This window comes from Diabrotica undecimpunctata, chromosome 7 (genome assembly GCF_040954645.1).
Source record: "Diabrotica undecimpunctata isolate CICGRU chromosome 7, icDiaUnde3, whole genome shotgun sequence".
Taxonomy (NCBI): domain Eukaryota; kingdom Metazoa; phylum Arthropoda; class Insecta; order Coleoptera; family Chrysomelidae; genus Diabrotica; species Diabrotica undecimpunctata.
The window spans coordinates 79242347-79265498 of NC_092809.1; the positions used below are offsets into that span (position 1 = coordinate 79242347).

Below are 23152 nucleotides of genomic sequence, written 5' to 3' on the forward strand. Positions count from 1 at the left end.
TATTATTGAAATGATAAATAAATTTTGATATATTCAGTTCCACCAATATATGTCACCACATAAATTTAAAAATGTTTTTTTAAGATTTGGATTATCAGCTCAATTATCTCGACAAGATATGGATATTTTTGGATAACTTAAACGTATGTAAAGAAAACATCGATGTATGATCAAGATCTAAACTTCGTACCGGTTGGATGGTGACAATAAAAAGTCTAAACGTTCTTTGGCAGCGACTGGAAAGGGCAGGATTTATTAACTTAAAAGTCAGCGAACAAATCAAGATAGATTAGAAAATTATTTTCGGAAATTTAAGACCACAAGAGGGAAGCTCTGTAAAGTCTACTCCAATTCAATGTGAAAGATCATTCAAAAAATTAATTTGTCTTAATTTTTACACCTGGAACATATGAAGTAAGCAGATGACTTAGGGATTATATTAACAGGTTTAAAAAATATCAAATATAATATTTTCGAACTTATAAATGTTACAAAAAATATAAATACCGCTATATCCATTTCAGATTCCAACTACAGGTACAGAAAATGCCTTTACTTATATATGTGGATATTTGATCAAAAAAGCTTGACAAATGCATGATTGCGCTGTTTGTAATAAAGTTTTTCAAGAGGCTAAAATTAAAAATGACTGGTTTATTTACTAGACTAAAAGCATACAGTACTAAAAAAGTGTTGTGTTACATCTGTTCCGTGGTTGTGTGGATGCGTGTGTGATAAACTTATTTTCCACGGAAACAAAATAAAAATAATAATAAAATCTAATAAAATGTAACAAAAACTGTTAATCGCAAAACGTAATTAATTCTCGAATGGAAGGTATTATTGTATGTATCGCGGACTGATGCAAATTGTGACTGTTTGATTACTAAACTAAACACACATTCTTTGTTTTAAAAGCCAGACTATAAACTCAAATATTATCGGCCTGTTCTCATGTAATGTCATTGCTTACAATAGAATATTTCGTTTTCCATACATATAAGATTTTCCGTTTTTGTATAAGAAATATTAACTGCGAAAATGTAAATTTTATTATGAGATCTGTTATTTAATTTTTGAATAGAAAAGTTATAATTATTCATAATTAGCTTGTCGCTACACAGTTTTATTAACTTTCTTAAAAAGGTAGAATTTCTAAAACTTAATTTAAGGAGATGTCAAAAGAATATTTTCATCATCCATGTCTTAATTTTCCAATATCGTACATTGTAAAACTATTTATCAGATCCTACATTATATTGAATCCTCTGTATTATTTTGTTGCCTTAGCAGCAATAATAATAAGTGCATAATAAATAATTTATAAATGAAGTATTCCTAAAAATTGATTTAAAAATTTGAATCTTAAAACAATAATAAGGGCATAATAAAAAACATAAAAAAAATCTTGATAGGAGCCCTCTTAACTTAATCACTATATTATTTTGCTTGAGTATATTATATATATATATATATATATATATATATATATATATATATATATATATATATATATATATATATATATACTAATAATAAAAAACTAACCATAGATAGATAAACAGGTGTTCTACAAGATTTATTGTAATATTGAACAAAGTATGATAAAAAATTACACCAATTTTAAATACACACAACGCAGAAGTATAGAGATATTTTTATAAATAGACGTATTTTCTTTACCTGTAATAAACTTAAAAAAAGTAATACAAAATTTGTAGTTTAAATTGTTGTGTAATATGTCAGAAACCATAAATTGCAAAAAAGAGAAAATTGGAACAAAAAAAAATATATTGCAAATCACGCATGTTTCACATACCACCGTAAAATGTCAAAAATACAGAATAAAAATTAGATTATTAAGATTATTAAAATATCCTTAGACTTTTGCGTTGTGTGTATTTAAACATGGGATAATATTTTCAATTTTCTATCCCCCCTTTTTATTTTGTTACTTTTCAGATCCGCGTTAAAATATTTTAAAGAATAAAATAACCGTAAACGAATAAATAATTTTATAACATATATATATATATATATATATATATATATATATATATATATATATATATATATATATATATATATATATATGGAAATGAATCACATGGATGTTTAAAAGGAACTTCTTTCATGACCCTAAGGTACGAGTGAGATATTTCACCTTTAGTAAATATTTCTTCAAATGAAGAAAAAAACATTATTTCTAATTTATAAATATATTGTACGAAGTTCTCACTTGGAGTTCTCAGTCCCCCATAATCACATTTATCAATATTGTATGCTTTAAAATGTGTCAATAACAAACTACTATCTAGTTCTTCTATTTCCTTTGAATATTTAATACATATATGACAAACATGAATATTGAGAGCATTTTTAATTAAATAACCACATAAATATTGAAAAGCATTTTGAGTTGTTAGTTTTTCTGTTCTGTAATGACAATCTGGAAGCGAAATAGCCTTCACTGGAGAGTAATGTTCACTACAAGTTTTTTTTACATTTAAATCCATTAAACGTTTATCTAAATCATCTTTGCAATTCATTTTGTTAGAATGCATAAAGTTTTGACAAAATAGTTTTTTAAATGCCCTCTGAAATTGTATGGGAGTTGGATTGATGGAATTTCCACCTTGTTGTCTTATACTACCAAAATAATTTTCCACGCAGTCTTGGTTAAGTCTTCTTGTTTTTAAGTATTTAAAATCATGAGACTTTAAATTATCCCAAAGCTTTTTAACACCATTCATTGTTACAATCCAACACTTTTTTGATCGCGAACGACATGTTACATCTTTTCCTGTTGTATCTAATATTTTCAGTTTATGTACCAAATCTATCGTAGAATCTAGGTAATTGATTTGTTAGGATTATTCTTATCAGTAGAATTTAAAATATCAAACAAATTATTAAATTTTTCAATAATTTCTATTGTTCCCAATGCATCTGATGGAAGAATACCAAGAGAAATATATGTATACATAGAACTTGCAACAGTGTTACTTAAAATTTGAGATGCTAGTTTTACTCGCATTTTTTCAAAAGATGTAGGATATATATGGGAGTGTGTTAGTTTTGGTGCACACTTATAGAACTGCTTTTTATCTTCATGATAAAAAGTTTCTATAAATGACCAAGATGTTTTTTTGTCATCAAAATAAAAAACATTATTAATTAAGTTATTTCTAGTGGCTTTAATTAAATGACATGGATCAAATATATAAATAATTTTTTGTCCATTAACATCAAATTCTGAGTTAGCTGGAGAAATCCCCAGTAATTTACTCAATTTTAGAAAATTTGATCCCATATCAGTAACAAGACAATTCACATATAAACCTGATTGAAATAGTTTAGAAATACATTCTTTTATAATAGGAAGAAGGTGATTTGTTTCAAAGGTACTGTTTACAAAGAAATATGCTAGTTGTTGTTTCCAATTTGAATATAAGCCTTGAACCATTATCACAAGTACATTTTGTGCAATTATTGATTCCTTTTTCCCATTTCCTATATCATATAGACCAACAATCTCATCACGACCTGTATCAAAAAATAAATTACTTTTAATAGACATTTCATCAATACAAATACTACAGTGCTTGTCCTGATCTAACATTGTGTTCACTTTTAACTTTAGGGCATCAAATATTTGGTCATTATTCAAACCAGGTTTACAGACCAAATTTTCAGTAATTTTTTGAAGACTTCGTTTTGAGGGCAAATACAATATTCTTTCCATAAAAGCATAGGCTCTTAGGCCCAAAAAATATAGTATTAATGCAAATTGTTTATATTCATCAGAATACTTTCTATTTTTTGGACATTTAGTTTTTAAAATTGTTTGAGCTTTCACTATTTGTGCTAGGGATTTGTTTAAAAATTTGTCACACATTTGAAAAAAATTTTTTAAAGATTTATTGTCTTCCTTCTGTTTGGAAGACGCATAATATGCTTTCTTTGCACTTGCACGCAATTTTTTTATTTTTAATCTTAGCTTCTTTTTCCTGGGTGTACCTCCCGACAACTTGGACGGGGTTTGTGTTTCAGCTGTGAAACATTCTGGAGTATGGGGCCTAGATGGGCTAGACACTTCCTGCCTATTAACATCTGAAATATAAACATATGTATATTTAATAACCAAATAACATATAAACGTTCAAAGTAGATATGTTAATGCTTATTAGTGATTAGTTAAATACAGTTGTAGGAACAATAAATAAAATTACCTGTTAACAGAAACTCTTCCATCAAAGTATCAGTTATACTATGGTTATCATCAATTGGATTTTTAATGGCAACTGGCTGCACAATATCTATTTCTGTTATACCTAAAACCACAACATAAATATTACTCAGTATGTAACCATAAGATATATGTTCTTAATAAGGCTGATAAAAGATCATTAAATTTCACAATTCCAGATCTTGTTTATACCTATTATGAAAAACAACAAACAAGTTTGTATATAGTTGTAAGTAGATACTGATTTTTATATGACTTTTATAATAAAGCACTATAATTGTGAATAAATAAAAAGTATCTACCTTCCAGCCTTATGACTTTCTTTAATGGTTCGTCTGTGTGTTTTGAATACTGAAGAGTATGTGAGAAAATCGTTGGATGAGCTTGTTGAAATAATCTCTTCCTTGTGTTTCCTTTGTACATGTACGCCGGTTCGAAATGTTTCTCGCACATTTTATAATTTGTATGCAATTTATGTTTGGAAAGCAGATCATACCTATTGGCCGCTTTCAGCCATAATTCAGCTCTAAAAAAAAGTGTATTTAACTAAAATATAAATATTCAGACAACATTTGTAATACGTTTGAATTTAAAATTTAATTTGTTTACCTTATACGATCAGTCGGTATTGAAAAGAGACTAATTCCTTCACCAGTTTTCGATGGGCACCCACGAACAACACAATAAAATCCTCCCTTTGGTGCAGCCATCACAATAAGTTTATTTCACAAATATATTAAATTAACTAACTAACTAAATAACTAACTAACTAACTAACTAAATAACTAACTAAATTAATTATACTAACTATTAAAAAACAAACACCAAACACTTCTCAATACATAAACAAACAAGACATCAAAACTACATAAAACATGGCGGATTTCGCACATGCGCAAAGAAATTTGGATTGCGAAAAAGCATTCCGTTTCGCTTCTGGTTGTGATTAGCATAGATATATGGTGATTAGTATTCTGTGCCTTAACTGACAATATTATTATTTTGATGTCATTTTTCCATAGCTACCTCTGGATTTAACGTAATTATGGAAAAATCAACGTATATTAACATAAGTGAATGCATAGCCAGGGTTTAGGTACTGTTTTTTTATTGATGAAAATAAATAAAAAATCATAAGGGTAATGTTTTTAATAAATATTAATAAAAATGCCATATTAATTAATAAGGGAACTTATAAAAACATTCAGAGTATAATTTGTTTATCGTAATCGACTTAAACTGCAAATTCCATAAGTATGCCAACTGATATCAGAAGGGGCTCGTATATGTTAAGTAGAATAGTTCTATTTTTTTGGATATCTTAAAAATACTTAACGACAGATTAATAATCCTAATTATATTTATCAAAAATGTCAGTAGGTATGTATTTACGTAGAAGAAATTGGAATCATATTGATCAGAAATATCACACATAGGTTCGGATATAATGTTTTAAAAAAGCATTGGAATACGAATACTTATACATGCTTATACATATGTTTAATCGATTTCTTTTGTCTTGTCTAAATAAGTAAAACTCTTTTAAAACCTTTAGTTATTTAAAAATTTTACTGACAAATTATTATAATTGATAAGTATCTTTTCTACGGCCTTGAACATAACATTCAACAAAATACTTTTGTTTCCATTTATAGTGTGATGGTTTTAACTTATTTAAAGAATTTGTTTAACGCGTGGAACTTTTCAAGCTGCATTGACATTCAAAAAATTGTTTACACATTTATTGTTTTTTTAAACGTCACAAAATCTTCCTAACCATGAAAAAAATGTAATATTGCGTAATTTAATGTTAAACTACATAATGTTAGGATAAGGATACGTTTTTGTGATCCATATAAACAAATTTGATATATTTATTAATACCTAAGTTCAACCAGTTTTTGAATCAGTCCTAAAGATATATAGAGAACTGCAGATAGAAACAAATATTTGCATAGACGAACAAATCATTCCTTCAAAGAAGCCTGTCTATAAAGTAATAAATGAAAAACAAGCCCAATTCAGGAGCAGTAAAAGTATATTTATTAGATGGTAAAAGTGGATTGTTTACAATTTTCTAATCTATGAAGGTAGTACCACAGAAATATAACCGATGTTGTAAAACATTGAAATCACAAAACAAAATTGTTGACAAAATTGACGTAAGTCGACTATAGTTATCTTCTTCTTAGAGTGCCGTCTAGCTACGGAAGTTGGCAATCATAACGGCTATTTTTATTTTTGAACTTGCTGCCCTAAACAAATCAATCGATCTGCGTTAATACCAATCACGTAGATTCTTCAACCATGAGTTCTGCCTTCGACCAACAGATCTTCTTCCTTGAAGCTTTCCCTGTATTATAAGTCTCAAAATTTCATATTTTATCCCCTCATCACGTGGCCTAGGTATTCCAGTTTTCTGGTTTGTATAGTGGTGATCAGTTCTGTTTCTTTACCAACCCTCTCCGGTACTTCTGTATTTGTAATTCTATTAGTCCATGATATTTTTAATATCCTGCGGTATAACGAATTCGAAAGCCTTGATTCGTTTTAAATTGCATTTTTTTAATGTCCAAGTCTTAGCTCCATATAATAGTATTGAAAATATATAACAGCAAATGGTACGTAGTCTGATCTCCAAATTTAGATTTTTGCACGTTAGGAGTTGCTTCATTCGTATAAATACTGATCTGGCAATCTCTATTTGTCTGTTTATTTCTGCAGTTATTTTGTTCTGTTTCATTGATTAAAGTTCCCAAGTACTGATATTTTTTACTTGTTCTATCACGTTACCATTGATTGTCAATAGGTGATGTATATTTTGTGGTCTTTTTGTAATTAGCATGTACTTCGTTTTTTAGCGTTTATAGTAATTCCCATCTCAGCACTATTCACACAAGCTTTCGATAAGATGTTGTAGATCTTCTATACTCGTAGCTGCGATCACAGTGTCATCTGCATATCGTAAGTTGTTGATTAATTTTTTGTTAACGGTAACTCCCACTTTGATATTATTGAGCGTGTTTTGGAAAATTTCTTCAGAATATAAGTTAAACAAAACTGACGATAAAACAAACACATCCCTGTATAACTCCTGTATAGATCTTCATTTCTGTTGAGTGTTGCTCATCAATTTGAACTATGGCACTTTGGTTCCAATATAATGTTTGTACTATATTTATGATTTTACTGTCAATGCGTTTGTTCATAAGTATTGATATTAGTTTTTCATGTCTTAGTTTATCGAAAGCTTTTTCGTAGGCAACAAAGTGTAGATCAACGTTTACATCCCGACATCGCTGAATCAATATCTTGATGGCAAATAGTCCTTCTCGAGTACCCACTCCATTTCGGAACCCGAACTGCGTCTCGCTAATATCCTCCTACAGCCTTTAGTATATTTTCTTATGGATTACTTTCAGCAGTACTTTTAAAGTACGACTCCTGAAGCTCATTGTTCGATAATCATAGCACTATTTTGCTGCTTGTTTTTTAGGGATGGCTATAAATGCTGACTTCATCCGCTCTTGTGGTATTATTCCCGTATCGTACACCGTGATGAATAAATCTGCCAATACTTATTTGATTTCATCTATCGTGATCTTCTGTCTCGCTAAAGGATTTAATTCTTGTATTTTCTGCATTTCAACTCTATCATCTTGGAAAAGTTTTCTAACGTACTCCTCCCATTGTCTTAACTTATCTGGTAAATCTATTAGTAGTACTCCTTTTTTGTCTTTCATGTGTCCTTGCTGTGTATTTCGACCCATTCCAGTCACTTCTTTTATTTTTTTTGTGCATATTTCTCATATCATATATTGTTTCTAGTTCTTCTATCTCTTTAAATTGTTTCATCAAATAGATTTCCTTAGCTGTTTTAATGTTTTCCTTAATTATTCGTTGTATTTCTTTAAACTTCTGTAGATCATTTCCTTTATATTTCCTTCTTTCTTCTATCTGTAATAGTATTTCTTCTGTCATCCACTGTTTTTTAGCGTCTGACCTATGTTGTATCAGCTTTCTTGAGCTGGTTTCAGTAATGTGTTTTTGATATTATATTACTTTTTATTTACATCCATAATTTGTTTGTTGTCAGTTACTGTTTTTTGCATATTAACATTCACATTATTTTTTAATTCGTTTTTTATTTCTTTGTTTTTTAGCATTCTTACATTAATTTGTGGTTGTTGTTTTCTGAGTTCGATTCTTTTTTATTTTATTTTCACGTCAGCAACTAACGGATTGTGGTCTGAGTTAACATCTGCTCCAAGATAAGTTTTAACTGAGGTTATAGAGTTTTTATGTCTGCTATTTACGAGTATTGTCTATCTGGTTTCTGACAATATGGTTTTCTGTATGTGAAGGAGACGTACACGTGTAGTCTTCTCTTAGGAAGCTAAGAGAAGACTATACATGTTAGCATTGGCAATTACCATATTCTTTTCTTGACAGAACTCTAAGAGCCTTTCTCCTCTCTGGTTTCTAGTTCCTAACCCGAACTGTCCAACTATATTTTCAACTGTATCTACTCCAATTTTTGCATTAAAGTCTCTTGCACTAAAATGTAAGTAATATCTCTAGATTTTGTTAACTTGATTGTATTGTGCAATTCTGAATAAAACTTTTCGATCTCATCTTCGGTCTTATCAGCTGTGGGAGCATAGACTTGGATCATATTAATATTACAGTTCCGTGCTTGAATTTTTAGCATTATTATTATTTTTGAGATTTGAATCACACCTAGCACTGATTTTCTAATAGTGTTGCTTATGATGAAAGCTACTCCATATCGATGATCAGTTTTGTCTCCTCCAGTGTAATAAATATTGTAGTTATTTATTGATATCTCTCCATTTCCTGACCATTGTACATCGCTTACCCCAAGTATATCTATATTTACTTATAAACTATTATTGCGTTTTACAGAATAAAAAGTTGCTGAAGAAAGTGGACTGTTCAATAAATCTTCCATGTAGTCGACATGACCCTAATAAATTCTTGGTGTATAAACGGGTCATCCATACTATAGGAATTCTACAAAAAGATATCATAGACCTTCTACATTTTGGGATGAAAGTTGGTGAAGCCCTGATAAAAGTCAACTCTTTTAATAACCGAAAACGGGGAAAATTTTCAAGCGGTATATTTAGCCCAGTAGTAGCTGCAAAACGCCAAAACATTGAAATTAGACCTCCTACTGAGGTGTAATTTCATAATATTGGACATTTTCCTGAGCACCCACACCTACCTTTACCTTTAAGGTGCAAAAACCCTGGTTGTATAGGAAGAAGCGAAAGAAATTACTTTCGTATGGTTCATGTGAGATAGGATTTTAGATTTTTGTTAAGTACTTTTGAGTACAAATTAACCCAAATATTTATTAATGGCAAAAACTGTAAAATATGAACTGTTTTAAGTACATTTTAGGCAAAAAATATATTTTCGTTTGCTAAAAAAAAAAAAACGGTAGTGAAAGGGTACCTTTCCTAAATAAGAATTGCTCTGTACATGTAGCTTTAAAAGCATTTGTTTCAGTTTGTTTTGTTATTTTTTTGTTGGTGATTGTTGTTACTATGGTCTGGTATAATTTATTTGCTTTATAAATTCTTTATTTTTATCTGTTAAAATTTTGCTTCATATTTTTACAGTTCTTTGAATCTACTCTATCACACCCTCTACACCCTCTATAGTTGAACTCTTCTGAAAAAAATAACGCCGTTTACAAAAATAGATAAAGGAATTATTTTAACATCAAAAATAAGGAAATTCATATATATATATATATATATATATATATATATATATATATATATATATATATATATATATATATATATATATATATATTGATACGATTAGGGTTTATAGAAAATAATTTATAAGTTATATACTACATAATATTAGATATAAAAAAGTATTGATTATTTTAAGAAGTTATATACTAGAGAATTTTATAAAAATATATTTATGTGAGGGCATTTTAAGAAATTAGCATATAATAATTGTGAAAAGTTGTATTTTGGATGTTGTAAATAGATTTAAGTGAGCCATGTGCATAGGCAACCAAAAATACTCTCGTAGTGATTGACAGATAGAAATTAATCATAATTGGGAATATAAAGTGGGGTTATAATAATATATTGTTTGAATTGTGTATTTTATTAAATTAGAGTGTTAGTTACTAATTTGAATGTTTATTCTGATCTGAAAAGCCTAAATGTCAACAAAATTAGTAATGGAACATTAACGAATTCTCCAGAGTGCAGAGTGTGACCATTGTTTACAGTCGAACATTCTCGAAATAATGATTATGGCGGTGGATCGAACAGATATTTTTTTCGAGAACATCTATATAGAAGTTAATAGAACGAATGGAACATGATCTCTTACCAGATGGTTCTGGAATATCCAAAAGGATATAAATACCCGTGATTTGGATTCAAGATGGCAGTTTTGGAAGTTTTTTAGTCAGAAGTCAGGCCAGTTCATTATGAAAGTTAGCAGACACATTTAGTTAGTGAATAGTGAAGTAAATTGTTCAGAATTTTCAAGAAGTCAGTCAGAAAAGTTTAGTAAGAAATATGAAAGTTAGTTGGAGTCAGTGAATCAGGTACAAATAGTCAAATTGTTTAATATAGTGAGTTAAATGAAGATTAAAAATTATGCATATATTTAATGCACATTTATAATTATACACAAATAATTATTGAAGATTATAAAAGTATATTAGAAGAATATTGGATGGACATTGGAAGGAATTAAAATTATATTATGATTGGAGATTAGTATAAATCAACTTATAATAATTGGATATTGGTATATTGAAAAGAAGAATAAATATAAATGCTGTTTGCTGGTTTGGTTGGTGGTGTATAAATGCTGCTGAAGAAAACTATATCTTAAATTGGTAGAAGCTGATAATTGGAAAAAGTAATTTCACAAAAAACAAGGATAACTGAAGTACCAAGACATTCAGTGGTGATTAGAATCTATATAGTGGAAAACAGTTCATTTAGGCATTCAGTGACAGAAAGGTACAAAATTTTGTTAATATAATTTAGTTAGTGTCATAACAATTTCAATTTTGAAGATAGTTTGTTTAAATTTTACATTGTCTATAGAATTTAATTAGTTTTATAAGAATATCAATTTAAAGATAGTTTATTTTAAATTTACATTGGCTAGGTTAGATATATATGTGTGTTTCATAATAGTTATAATAAAGATAATTTAAAAAAGTACTTACAAACTAATTCTTTGAGAACCGCGATAAAAACCCTATATTATTAAAAATACTCATTGCTCATCATTCAAACAAAAAACACATCATAACAATATATATATATATATATATATATATATATATATATATATATATATATATATATATATATATATATATTAAACTTAGAGCTAAGATTAATATTATTATAAAAATATTATTCGAAATCAATTTTGTGACCTGTATGAAGATGGTGTTGACCGAGAGCTGAAATTGAATCGGAATTGCGAACAGAAATGGAATGTTCATAAATCCTATTTTGAATTCTACGATTTCTACTATTTCTACTATTTCGAAAACTCCAGAACCATAGCCCCCATCCGCTTTTATAAACCAAGAATTATCCGAGAAGCCATAGAAATAGAAAAAAGACCAAATTGCCTTAATAAAAGAGATGACGCCATACGGCTACCTTCTATATGGAGACCTCTCATAAACAAAATATCGCCCCCTCCATCTTTGAATCAAAATCCCACTGTCGGAAATGTTCGCGCCAACTCTCGCGCCAATCCCCACCCTAACCCCCACCTAGGCCACGTCACCATCGACGGTATAAATGAACCGTCCCCTGGTCCCAGTCGTAGTAGTGAACTAGTGAGTGAACTAGAAGTGACTAGTGAGTGTAGTAGTGTCTGGGGGCTCGGGAGACTGAGACCTCGGAAGCCCTGAAGAAGACATCAGAGAGGATGTCGAAAGCTCGGCAAAATGGATATCGACGCGGTTCAACCCGGAAGACTGGTGAGTTTAATATTAATTTTTATAATAATATTAATCTTAGCTCTAAGTTTAATATATATATAAATATCCCTAATGATTGGAATGTTGGATACATCAGCTCAATATTCAAGAAAGGGGATAAACGCAAATGCTCTAATTATAGGAAAATAACTGTTATTAACTCAGTGGGGAGGTTGTACGGTCGAATAATAAAAGAAAGAATAGAATCAGAATACGAAGACATAGAAGAACAAAATGGATTTGGTGCAGGAAGATCGTGCACTGATGATATATTCGTTCTGCAGCAGGTAATCGAAAAACGGAAGGAAAGAAACCTATCTACCCACCTATAGGTTGTAGATTTAAAGATGGCATACGGGACGGTACCTTTGAAAAAACTGTTTCAAGTATTGTGAAGTGAAGCGAATAAATGAAGATAGATTGCCAAAGAAAGCTTTAAATTACATACCACAACAAAGAAGAAAAAGGGGAAGGCCTTCAGTTGCCTGGGAAGAAAATGTACGGCACATAATGAGAGATAGAGTCATTAAAGATGACGAATAGATGGACAGAAAACGATGGCGGTCGAAATGCGAGAAGCGGCAGAGGCTGTAGAAACCTCGCTTATATATATATATATATATATATATATATATATATATATATATATATATATATATATATATATATATATATATATATATATATATATGTCTTCATATCAATGCGAGATCCGTTTGTATCATAAGCTATACAAGATGAGATCCATTTTGCAAGGCGAGATCCGATTTTGGATCTCACCTTGTATTCACGTGTATATAGTGATATCTCGATGTAACAATGATGGGGGTACAAGGAAATCGATTTTTGTCTGGACCTCATTTTGCACCCCTTTTGGCGAATTTTATATTGCAGTAGTTCCACGAAATAATTCGCTATAGAGGTCAGGGCGAGTGATCTGTTGTGTATATGCTAAATATACATTTTGTAGACAACCCGAGATCCGGTAAACTTGGCAACATCGCAAATGAATTTTACAGTCAGCTCTCTCCCTCCCCTCGGCTTATTTCTGGTTTGAATAATAATATTTACATTATTAAAGAGCTCTGTCCAGAAAGGCGATTGTCAAATATCTCGAGAACTAGACGTCGTATCGGAATATTGTTTATTTGTAGTATTATTTGTTTACAATTTTTCTTATATATCTTCTCCATTGTTCGCTGTACAAAAAATGTTAAAAATTTATTTTAATCGCTTTTAAAAGACCTATAAAATAAACCCAACCGCTTTCAATTTGATTGAGAGTTATTAACACAAATCTATTTTGCATATCATTTATAATTAAGGGACCAACTATGCTGTTCACATACTATATTGAGATTCCAAGGGAATATTTTTCAATATATGTAGTTCATTTCTGCTAAACTTGGACACTGTACGTCAAATAGTTTACGAGCTACAGCTTTATAAACAAATTGACTTCATATTTTTTATTCGTTTTGAAAACAAAAGTTAAAGGGAATAACTACCCTAAATAAATTCGTGAATTAATAAAAGAAAAAAGAAAACTAAGAAGAAAATGGCAGCAAACGAGAGCCCCTCGAGACAAAACCAACCTAAACAATGCCAGCCAGCAACTTAAAAGAGAAATCCAGAAAATTAAGAATGAATCTATTAATCTTATCTGGAAGAGTTAACAAATGACAGCAGCACAGAGTATTCGCTTTGGAAAGCTACAAAAAGAATTAAAAGGCCAATATTACATTCTCCTCCAATAAAACTGGAAGACGGTAGTTGGGCCAGAAATAATCAGCAGAAGGCAGAGAGATTTGCCACTCATCTAGAGAACACATTTAAGTTGCAAGATGACCAAGACGATGACCAGGATTGGCCTGAACCAAAGCAAATAGATGAGAATATCAAGCCAACTTCCCCAAAAGAAGTAGCTGAGTTAATTAAAGAACAAATCGACCCAAATAAAGCACCAGGTTATGACCTCATTACCGGAAGACTGCTAAAAAATCTACCAAGAAAAGCTATCGTAAAATTAACAAATTTAATAAATGCTGCCTTTAGACTACAATATGTTCCAGATTTATGGAAGATAGCTGAGGTGATCATGATACCAAAGCCTGGGAAACCCCCCAATGAGGTGACATCATATAGACCAATATCACTCCTACCTGTGATGTCCAAGGTGTTTGAAAAACTCCTCCTGCGAAGAATCCTGCCAATAATTGAAGAAAAGAAAATAATTCCAGATCATCAATTTGGATTTAGAAATAAGCATTCGACAATTGACCAAGTGCATAGAATAACTGCTATAATTGAAAGATCATTAGAGAAAAGAAAAGTCTGTTCTGCAGCCTTCCTAGATGTGGCACAGGCGTTTGATAAAGTCTGGCATAAGGGTTTGATACATAAACTTAAATCATTCATGCCTAAACAATACTCAAATATATTACAATCATATCTAGCGAACAGACATTTTAGAGTTAAACAAGAAGATGCATACACTGATCTCAAGGATATTGAAGCAGGTGTTCCACAAGGGAGTGTATTGGGTCCAGTCCTATATCTAATATACATGTGTGATATACCTGAACTAGAAGACGACACCATAGCTACTTTCGCAGATGACACTGCTGTCTTAGCGGTAAGTGACACCGTCGAAGAAGCTACAGAAAAACTACAAAATTCAATAAATAAAATCCATGAATGGACCAAAAAATGGAAAATTAAGCTAAATGAGAATAAATCAGTCCATATAAATTTTACCAATAAGAGAATTAATAATTTTCCTATTAGAATAAATGATGTCCAAGTGCCTATCGCAACATCAGCAAAGTACTTGGGGATCACTCTTGATGCGAAACTTCGCTGGAAAGCTCACGTAAAGAAGAAAAGAGAAGAACTAGGCATCCGCTACAAGAAAATGTATTGGTTAATGGGAAGACAATCCTCTCTATCCATAAATAATAAACTTCTAATCTATAAACAAATACTGAGACCAGTATGGAACTATGGCTGCCAACTCTGAGGCTGTGCCAAGCCTAGTAACATCAAAGTAATCCAGACATTCCAGAATAAAGTACTGAGGAACATCGTAGATGCGCCTTGGTAGGTTAGGAACAACGACCTTCACCGGGACCTCAAGATGGAAGACGTCAATCAGATAATCAAGAAATTTGCAGGGAGCCATGAACAACGACTCCATCATCATGTAAACGTCGATGCTATCCAGCTCCTCGACAATACGAACCTAGAGAGAAGGCTCAAAAGAACAAAGCCTTTTGAATTGGTATGAGTGAGTGAAAAGCAGAGTAAAGTGTTGTGCGAGTATGCATGCTAAATTTAATGCTAGTTATTAGAAATAATAGGAAAGATACTAGTGAGTAGACACCTAATTTTAAGATCTTATTAGTAATTTTAGTTAGAAACAAATTGATAATTGGTCTTACTGACCAGATTTTAATGTAAGTACACTTCTGTGTCTTTAGTAAAAAAAAAAAAAAAATATTAATTCGTTTATTGAGCCCGGACGAAGGTCAAAGTAGGGAGGGTTTTTTTAAGGGGAGGGGATTTTAACTCAATGACTCAAAATTTAGTTGTATTTGAAAAAAAAATGTTTTTGAATCAGAGATTTTTTTAATTGTCTTATTATATAAACAATTTAATAATTATTATATTAATAATTAGTAAAATAAAAAGGGCTAAAGAAGTAACCAGTACCAGTAAGAGCAGTAACCAGAGTCATTTTTTTAACTACTATAACTTTTCAAAATACACCAATTAGATTCATAATATTTATGTATTAAGACTAGTAAACAGTAAAATATGTACCTACACCTCATTCAAATTCGACGTGCAGTAAAAGTAAACAAAACCAGGCTATGCTACGTAAGACTCCATAGGCGTGCGGTTTTGCTTTCATATTTCTTATCAAATTAATAAAACAGTATGTACAATTAAAGATTTGTTTACTATGAACAACGAAGATAAAATATACAATGTTAGTATTATTTTCAAGGAAATTCAAAATTAGCTTCACTACTGTAAAATAAAAAGAAACTTATGGTTTGACAAAAATAATAAAGCAGTAATTGCAACGTTGTTTTGACACTTAAACGATCGAAATCAAAACATCAAATACACTTATTTTTTAAAGTATATTGTGTGTTAGTTCGCCTCAAAAGAAGTAACTTATTATTATGTTTTCAGTTTTTATTTGAAAAACAATAAAACTCGCGTGATCCAGATTACAAATGTTACCAGAAATTGAAATCTCATTTTATATAAATTTCGTAAATTTGAATACAGATATACCTTAACTTTAAATGTTTTCATAAACGAAAATTTTGCATTAAAAAAAAATAAGGTGCACCTGGAGAAGTGCCGCCAGAAGTAAAAACTTCTTAAATTGCGTTGAAATTATGAGTATTAATATCTAAGAGCTTCCGGTTTAAACGGGGCTGCCAGTCAAGAACTGAGCTCTTAATCGCACCCCATTCGTTTTTTAAAGTAAACGAAGTTTCAAACAAAAACCTATGCAAATGTCCGAGAAAATCATTCGTCAAAAATAAAAACATTTTACATATCTGACTAATAAATAAAACAAAAAACTCACAGTGTAAATGAATATTTTATTCATAATCAGAGTCTGACGTGCTGCTCTCATTAACTACGTTAATTATCAGTGGTTCAACTTGAGTCTCAATGATATTGTCAAGATCCCACATCTTTTGTTCGACTTTCTGCTGAACATGCTGTATACATTTAATAATTTAATACGAAAGCAAAACCGTATGCCAAATTTTGATTTATTGACTAAGAAGGCTTCTGGCTGAGTACAAAATAAACAACTGATCAAATCCTATCACGCGATATAGAAAATGAAAGGAAAGGATATAACGAATATATTAAGATAGAAAATCAATTACATATCTTAATAGATTCGTTATATCGTCCCTTTTCATTTGCTATGTCGCAAGTTAGGTTTCGATCAGTTGTTTATTTTGAATTTAGCCAGAGGCCTTCCTTAAGTCAATAAATCAAAATTTGTCTATAGTAAATTTATTTTCATTCATAGTGCCTTATGATATCTCGTACATAACTATACGTTCTATATAATCAAGATCCTGTGTAGTGCCATTTTGGTAGTCGCCATGTTTTTTTCTATCTTAATATATTCGTTATATACTCCCCGTTTAATAAATATCGACAACCGAGTTGAAGAAAGCGGATATTCAAAAGTGGCTGCGATCAAAAGTTTTGACAATTCAGTTCTAAAAGTCGAGCTTTTGACTATTGTGAATAAACATAAAAAAAATACACTATTGTTAGCATATTGTAGATGAAATGGGTAAAGAAAAAAGAAGGTATTCACAGGCACACGAGGTAGATTCTGAGTAAAATATTACCTAAGTTACACTTTGAGTTTTTTGTTTTATTTATTACTCAGATATGTTGAATGTTTTTATTTTTGACAAGATTTTTCTGACCTTTGCATAGGTTTTTGCTTTGAAATTTCGTTTTCCTTAAACCAACGAATGGAGTGCCATTAAGAGCTCAGTTCACGAGTGGCAACTCCGTTCCAACCTTAAATATTACGTTAAAAACATTTTTACACATTTAATGTAATTGTATTTTAATTCCGTGCATTACAATAACGGATTCACGTTATTATGTTGTTGGAAAACCTCATTCTAACATGTTTATTCAGTTATTTTCAGTTCTGTTATTCCTGTGAACGACTTATGCTACGATGTCTACTTCATATTTTCATATGTATTTCATAATACAGGAAAATATAGGTTTATACATCGTTAAAATCATGATCTGGGAGTGCCCCTCGTAACAATCATACTGTTTATTTATACTTACCGCAGCTCTATCTTGTATTTAGTGTAGAAATGTTTAGAAAGGTTTTCGAAGCCCCGCCCATTGTAACGTCAGAGGTGAGGTAGTCCATTAATAAACACAACTGACCGTTTCCACTAAACAGACTTGAGTTTCAAAAACTCGGGACTCGAAAAACAAACCGAACTGTTTCAAAACACGCCAGTCTTTAGTAAAGTTTGTGAAAAGTTGCTATTTTGTTTTATTGGATACGAGTTTGTGTTTTGTTTTGTTTTTATTTTGTCCGTTTGGTGGGAAACCGCCATTAGATATTACATTTAATTTTAAAACAATTTTTACATATTTAATTTAATTTTATTAATTCAATGCATTACAATAACGAATTCGCATATTATGTTGTTGGAAAACCTCATTCTAACATTTATTAATTTAATTTTATCTTTGTTATTCTTCTGATCATAAAATATAAATGATAACATTTATTATAAATATAAATGAATAAATTCAAGCGCTGTAATTCCCTGACGCACGCCCTTGCTAAAATATTATCACTAGAACAACAGTGGTCCAATTAAGTTATGGCAATTCTTCCGCGTACAAGGACTACTAAATGATATGGTATGCTGAGTTTCGTATACGATGTCTATTTATATAGTTTATGAGGTGGATATTATGTACGTTTATACATTGTAAATCGTGATTTGGGAGTGCTCCTCGTAATATTCATAATGTTGATAACGTGTGTTGGTTTGTTTACTGCTACTGCATCTTTAAGATAAATTTGGTTGTAGTTAAATTGAGTTTTGAATTAACACTGTAAATGAATAGTTTATTCGTATATATGTATATAGGATAATATTAATAAACAGCAGCTGTATTACTTTTAAAAAGATTTATTTTCAAGAGATGGATGAACGTTAAATCGCTCTATAAAAATTATAAACGAAAACTTTAATTTGAACCCAGGTCTTGTCTCTAAATAAATCAGGTCTCTCATTTTTAAGTTTTAAGCACTCTTGTTTTTTGGAGCCACTTTACTTTTAAGATGGCTCTTAAAAAATGCAGATATAACAGACTTCTGTTTTGCAGTCCATGTCCCCCGGTAATGCATTTTCCCTTTTTTCTTGTTGCCGCAAACATTTTTTATTATTTCAGGGTTCAAACCTAAAATAATTAAGAGATTAAAATACATATTATCTTTATTTTCAATTTAGTAAATAGATTGTTTTAGTTTAAGTTCTTAAAAATGTTTAAATTTATGAATTCAATTCACATGTTTTAGTAATTTAAGTGATTTTCGGTTTATGTAACTTTAAATGTAAGCTAATCAACTCATATCGCCGATTGATAAGTAATACAAATAGGTAACTCGAATTTTAGCTGTCTCATATAGTTAGCTGCAACAAAATAACTTCTAGTATATAGGAGTATATTTTATAAACGCCTTAGAAGTTATTTTGTTATAGTAACAAAAAAGTGTGAAAAGTCGACCACTCAAAATTGCAAAAATTCGAGTTATCTAATTGTAATAGGTATTAAGGGACAATATGTTATGTACGATTCCTTTTGTTAACATTAAAATTAAATACCATAGCAAAATTAGAACATAATCTTATAGTAACATATGTAATATGTAATACAAATAATAAAATATTACCTACCCTCTTTAGTATCTCTATTTGCGTTGACATAGTTTTCTTCATTGCAGTTTGGATCCACTAAGATATCTTTCGACCAATCTGATTCGAGTTCGTGGTCTTCTCTATTCAACACATCGGAATCCATTTCTTTACTACAATTTGGTTCTGATGCATACATATTAGATATATCATCAGGTTCTTCTAGTCGTGTGTCTTGATTGTTCCACATTTCTAGTTGCGAATCAATTTCATTTAATGTTTTGCCTTTGTTTTCAGCACCAACGCCCTTCTCCATCAAAAGTAATTTTGCTATTTTTGCCGTCTGGAAAATAGCCTGAGGTAATCTTAAAAGAAATATACAATATAAGTACCCTAGCTTTTTTATTTTAAGTACAACACTCACCGGTAAAATTCCTCGTGCGTTTTTTTTTGTGTGGCTCATGAATCTTGCCACTTGCTTCATTTCAGTTTCATCTAAGTTTAAGATCTGCAACACTGTGGCACTTTGTTTTCGTAATCTTGACGATGTCAGAGTTTTAGGATTTTTAGCACCACAATTCTCAGCAAATTTTCTTAAAGCTTTGGAGCCATCTGCCCATTTTGAGGAACTTCCCGAAAGACCAAACAGAAATGGATTATCTTTTGGCACGATGTCTGTAGAGTTTCTAATAGAAAGCAAACTATCCATATATCTTTGAATATTTTTAGAAAAAAGTACTGGTACTGCTTTGCTGCCTTTATCAATAGTAATAATTTTTTTAAATGTTTTGAAAGAGCAATTTCGCTTTCACTAAGTATATTTAGACACTCTTCCTGATTACTGTTAGTGGAGGTGTTAACATTGGATTCAATTTTGATGTACTGCACATCACCTACTCTTTTCCTATTCAATACAATTAAAAGGGCAAGAGCAGCTTCTGTTAATTTTTTTAAATGATTTTTCATCATTTTAATTTATATTTAATTTTGTCAAAGAGGTTTCAGCCACTTGCTGCACATAATCCTTAAACAATTTAATATCTTGAGTTACTGGTAATGTTTGTGGTTTGAGACACTACTTTTCGTTGAGATCTTTAAGAGCAAGCGATTCCATAGAAAATTTCCAGTTTTTGTCCACCAGTTCATTAAATCTTTTAACATCTTTTAAACTTTCTTCATAATTTTGAAATGGTAAAATAGGGTCCTTTTTAAAGAGTAGGGATTTGGCCTCTGCAGCTACCGCCATCAATGTGGTTCCCATATGCAGTGCTAAAGAAGGCGCTTGAAAGGAATGTGTAACTTCATCATAACCCGAAATTATTTGAGACGCTGCAACAACATTATCGAAATGTTCAGCTTTAAGTGCTTCTATCATAGTATTAATGCCATACAAATCTTGTGGAGGAATTAACAATATATCTGCCTAATTCACGAATTTAATTTGAAACAGCACTTCTTATATGGGGCCTTTTATGCCTTCTTAAGTAATCTTCCGCATATTGGCATATTATTACATCTCCCTTTCCATTTAATGAAATTCGATCAGCCTGCATCGAATTAAAAATTTCAGATTTCAATCTTAATTTATCCAAAAATCTCTTTCGAGATTCTGTGAATGAAAGCATGGTTTGGCCTTCACTTGCATATTTAATTCCTGCTTTGTTTTCCTTATTATAATAACATTTTTTTGCATGTCGCTTCAGGGATTTTTGTTTATATAAACCTTTGCAGTATATACAGGGTAAGTAATCTGCTGATACAGTTTAGAATTTAAAAAAGACGAAGGTCTCTGGACAGGTCTAATGGTATCGGCTGCATGCAAATATGAAAAATTCCTTTGCTTTCTTAGGAGATCTAACATATGCTTTCTAGCAATATCTCTTTTGGGTAACATGGTTATTTTTAAAACACTCTTCTCTTTAGGATGTTTTCTAAAAATATGCCTCGAAAAATTTGTTACGTCCAAACTGCAGTATAGGCAGCGGTCTCTCTTGTTCCACAACCTTCCTTTCCGCAGACTACATTCTACACTTTTGCCCTTCGAAGTGCTAACCTATTAAAAAAAGAAAATAAATCAGTCTACTAAAGTCAAGGGAATTATTTAAAACAAATCACAGTGAGAAATTCTTACTGACCAATATCTAAAAAATTACAACATTTAAAAAGCCACAGCATAGTTAATTTAAGACAGAACAAATTTATTGACAAATAAGTAAATAATAAATTTTTGTCAGTCGATTTACTCTACTATATGGAACGTATTTACTCTTGTGCAAAACTAATATTTTTATGTAAAAACACGATTAGAATGTTACAATGATAGCTTGTCTTATACAGATAAACTGTTAAGTTTAAATAATTTCTCCTTTTTAATTTTGTACATAAATAATAAACAAAAATAGCTTTGAGAATAGAATTCAACAAATTCAATAAAACAGAGCATTTTAGTTATTCGGTTTATAAAGTTTATGTTGAATTATTTGATTATACACAGAAAAATTATAATCATTACTTACCTTCTGTTATCTTTGAATTTTGTTTCACTATTTCAACTAACCGCTGCCCTCGAGACATTTTTAAAATATAAAACACGGTAACCGCAAATTACTTTACTCCTTGAGTAGGAAATATGCAATACAAGACGAGCTCTGGTCGCTCGACTAATACCCTTTAGAGCTGGCAACAGTGTGGGATCTCGCGTTGATCGGAAAATATCTAAAATTTTGTATATAAGTCTTCCCCTTCCCTTTTCAGCTACGGATCTCGTTTCGCTTTTAATTTATCAGAAAAATTTAAGTTCAAAAATCTTTTCCCCTCTAAGTGTGCCATAATTAATATGTTAATTATAAAGATAGTTATGAACAATATACTCAAATAATTAATTTCTTATTGGTGGATCTCGGGTTGTCCTCGATTTAATCGGATCTCGCCTTGTTATGAAGACGTATATATATATATATATATATATATATATATATATATATATATATATATATATATATATATATATATATATAAGAGAAATTTAATCTTTGCAGATAAGTTAAATAGTAAACTCTTAAATATTGAGGAAATCTGCAAGAAAGACTCTAATGAGTATCAATTGTTTCGCCGAACGTTTTCGCCAAAAAGAATTAATTTGGCTTATACAGAGCTGAAAGAGAATAAATTATACTTAGCTACCATATATTATCTATTAAAACATTATTGATCTTACCGTAACTTAGAATTGTAGAGTTAGAATATTAAAACACTTTGCTAGTAACATAGTGGTGTTTTTTGTTACTATGTGCAAAAAAAGTTTTTTTTTAAGGTTTGAAATGTATGGTAGCTTTGAACTTAACACGATCAATAATGTTTTAATAGATAATATATGGTAGCTAAGTATAATTTATTCTCTTTCAGCTCTGTATAAGCCAAATTAAT

The 23152-nt window shown here is 30.4% G+C and overlaps 1 protein-coding gene across 2 annotated transcripts; it reads right to left on the reverse strand.

The window, feature by feature from the left end:
- Positions 1-19002: 19002 nt before the first annotated feature.
- On the reverse strand, positions 19003-22650 carry LOC140446829 (uncharacterized). 2 transcript variants are annotated; one of them, XM_072539415.1, is made up of 3 exons: positions 20151-22650; positions 19769-20091; positions 19006-19271 (listed from the first exon to the last, which is right to left on the reverse strand). In XM_072539415.1, the coding sequence occupies exons 2-3, from the start codon at positions 20040-20042 to the stop codon at positions 19114-19116; spliced, it is 432 nt and encodes a 143-aa protein (XP_072395516.1). In that variant the 5' UTR covers positions 20043-20091; positions 20151-22650; the 3' UTR covers positions 19006-19113. The 2 variants fall into 2 exon arrangements, with proteins under 2 accessions (XP_072395515.1, XP_072395516.1); XM_072539414.1 differs by having other exon boundaries at positions 19003-19271; positions 19769-22650.
- Between the last annotated feature and the right edge of the window lie 502 nt (positions 22651-23152).

What these genes read in the sequence shown, in the direction of transcription:
- LOC140446829 (XM_072539414.1), bottom strand. Translation starts at nt 20,435, where the DNA reads ATGGATAGTTTGCTTTCTATTAGAAACTCTACAGACATCGTGCCAAAA. An exon ending in AAATAGAGATACTAAAGAGG is followed by an intron (nt 19,272 to 19,768) that starts GTAGGTAATATT and finishes TAATTATTTTAG; the next exon opens with GTTTGAACCCTGAAATAATA.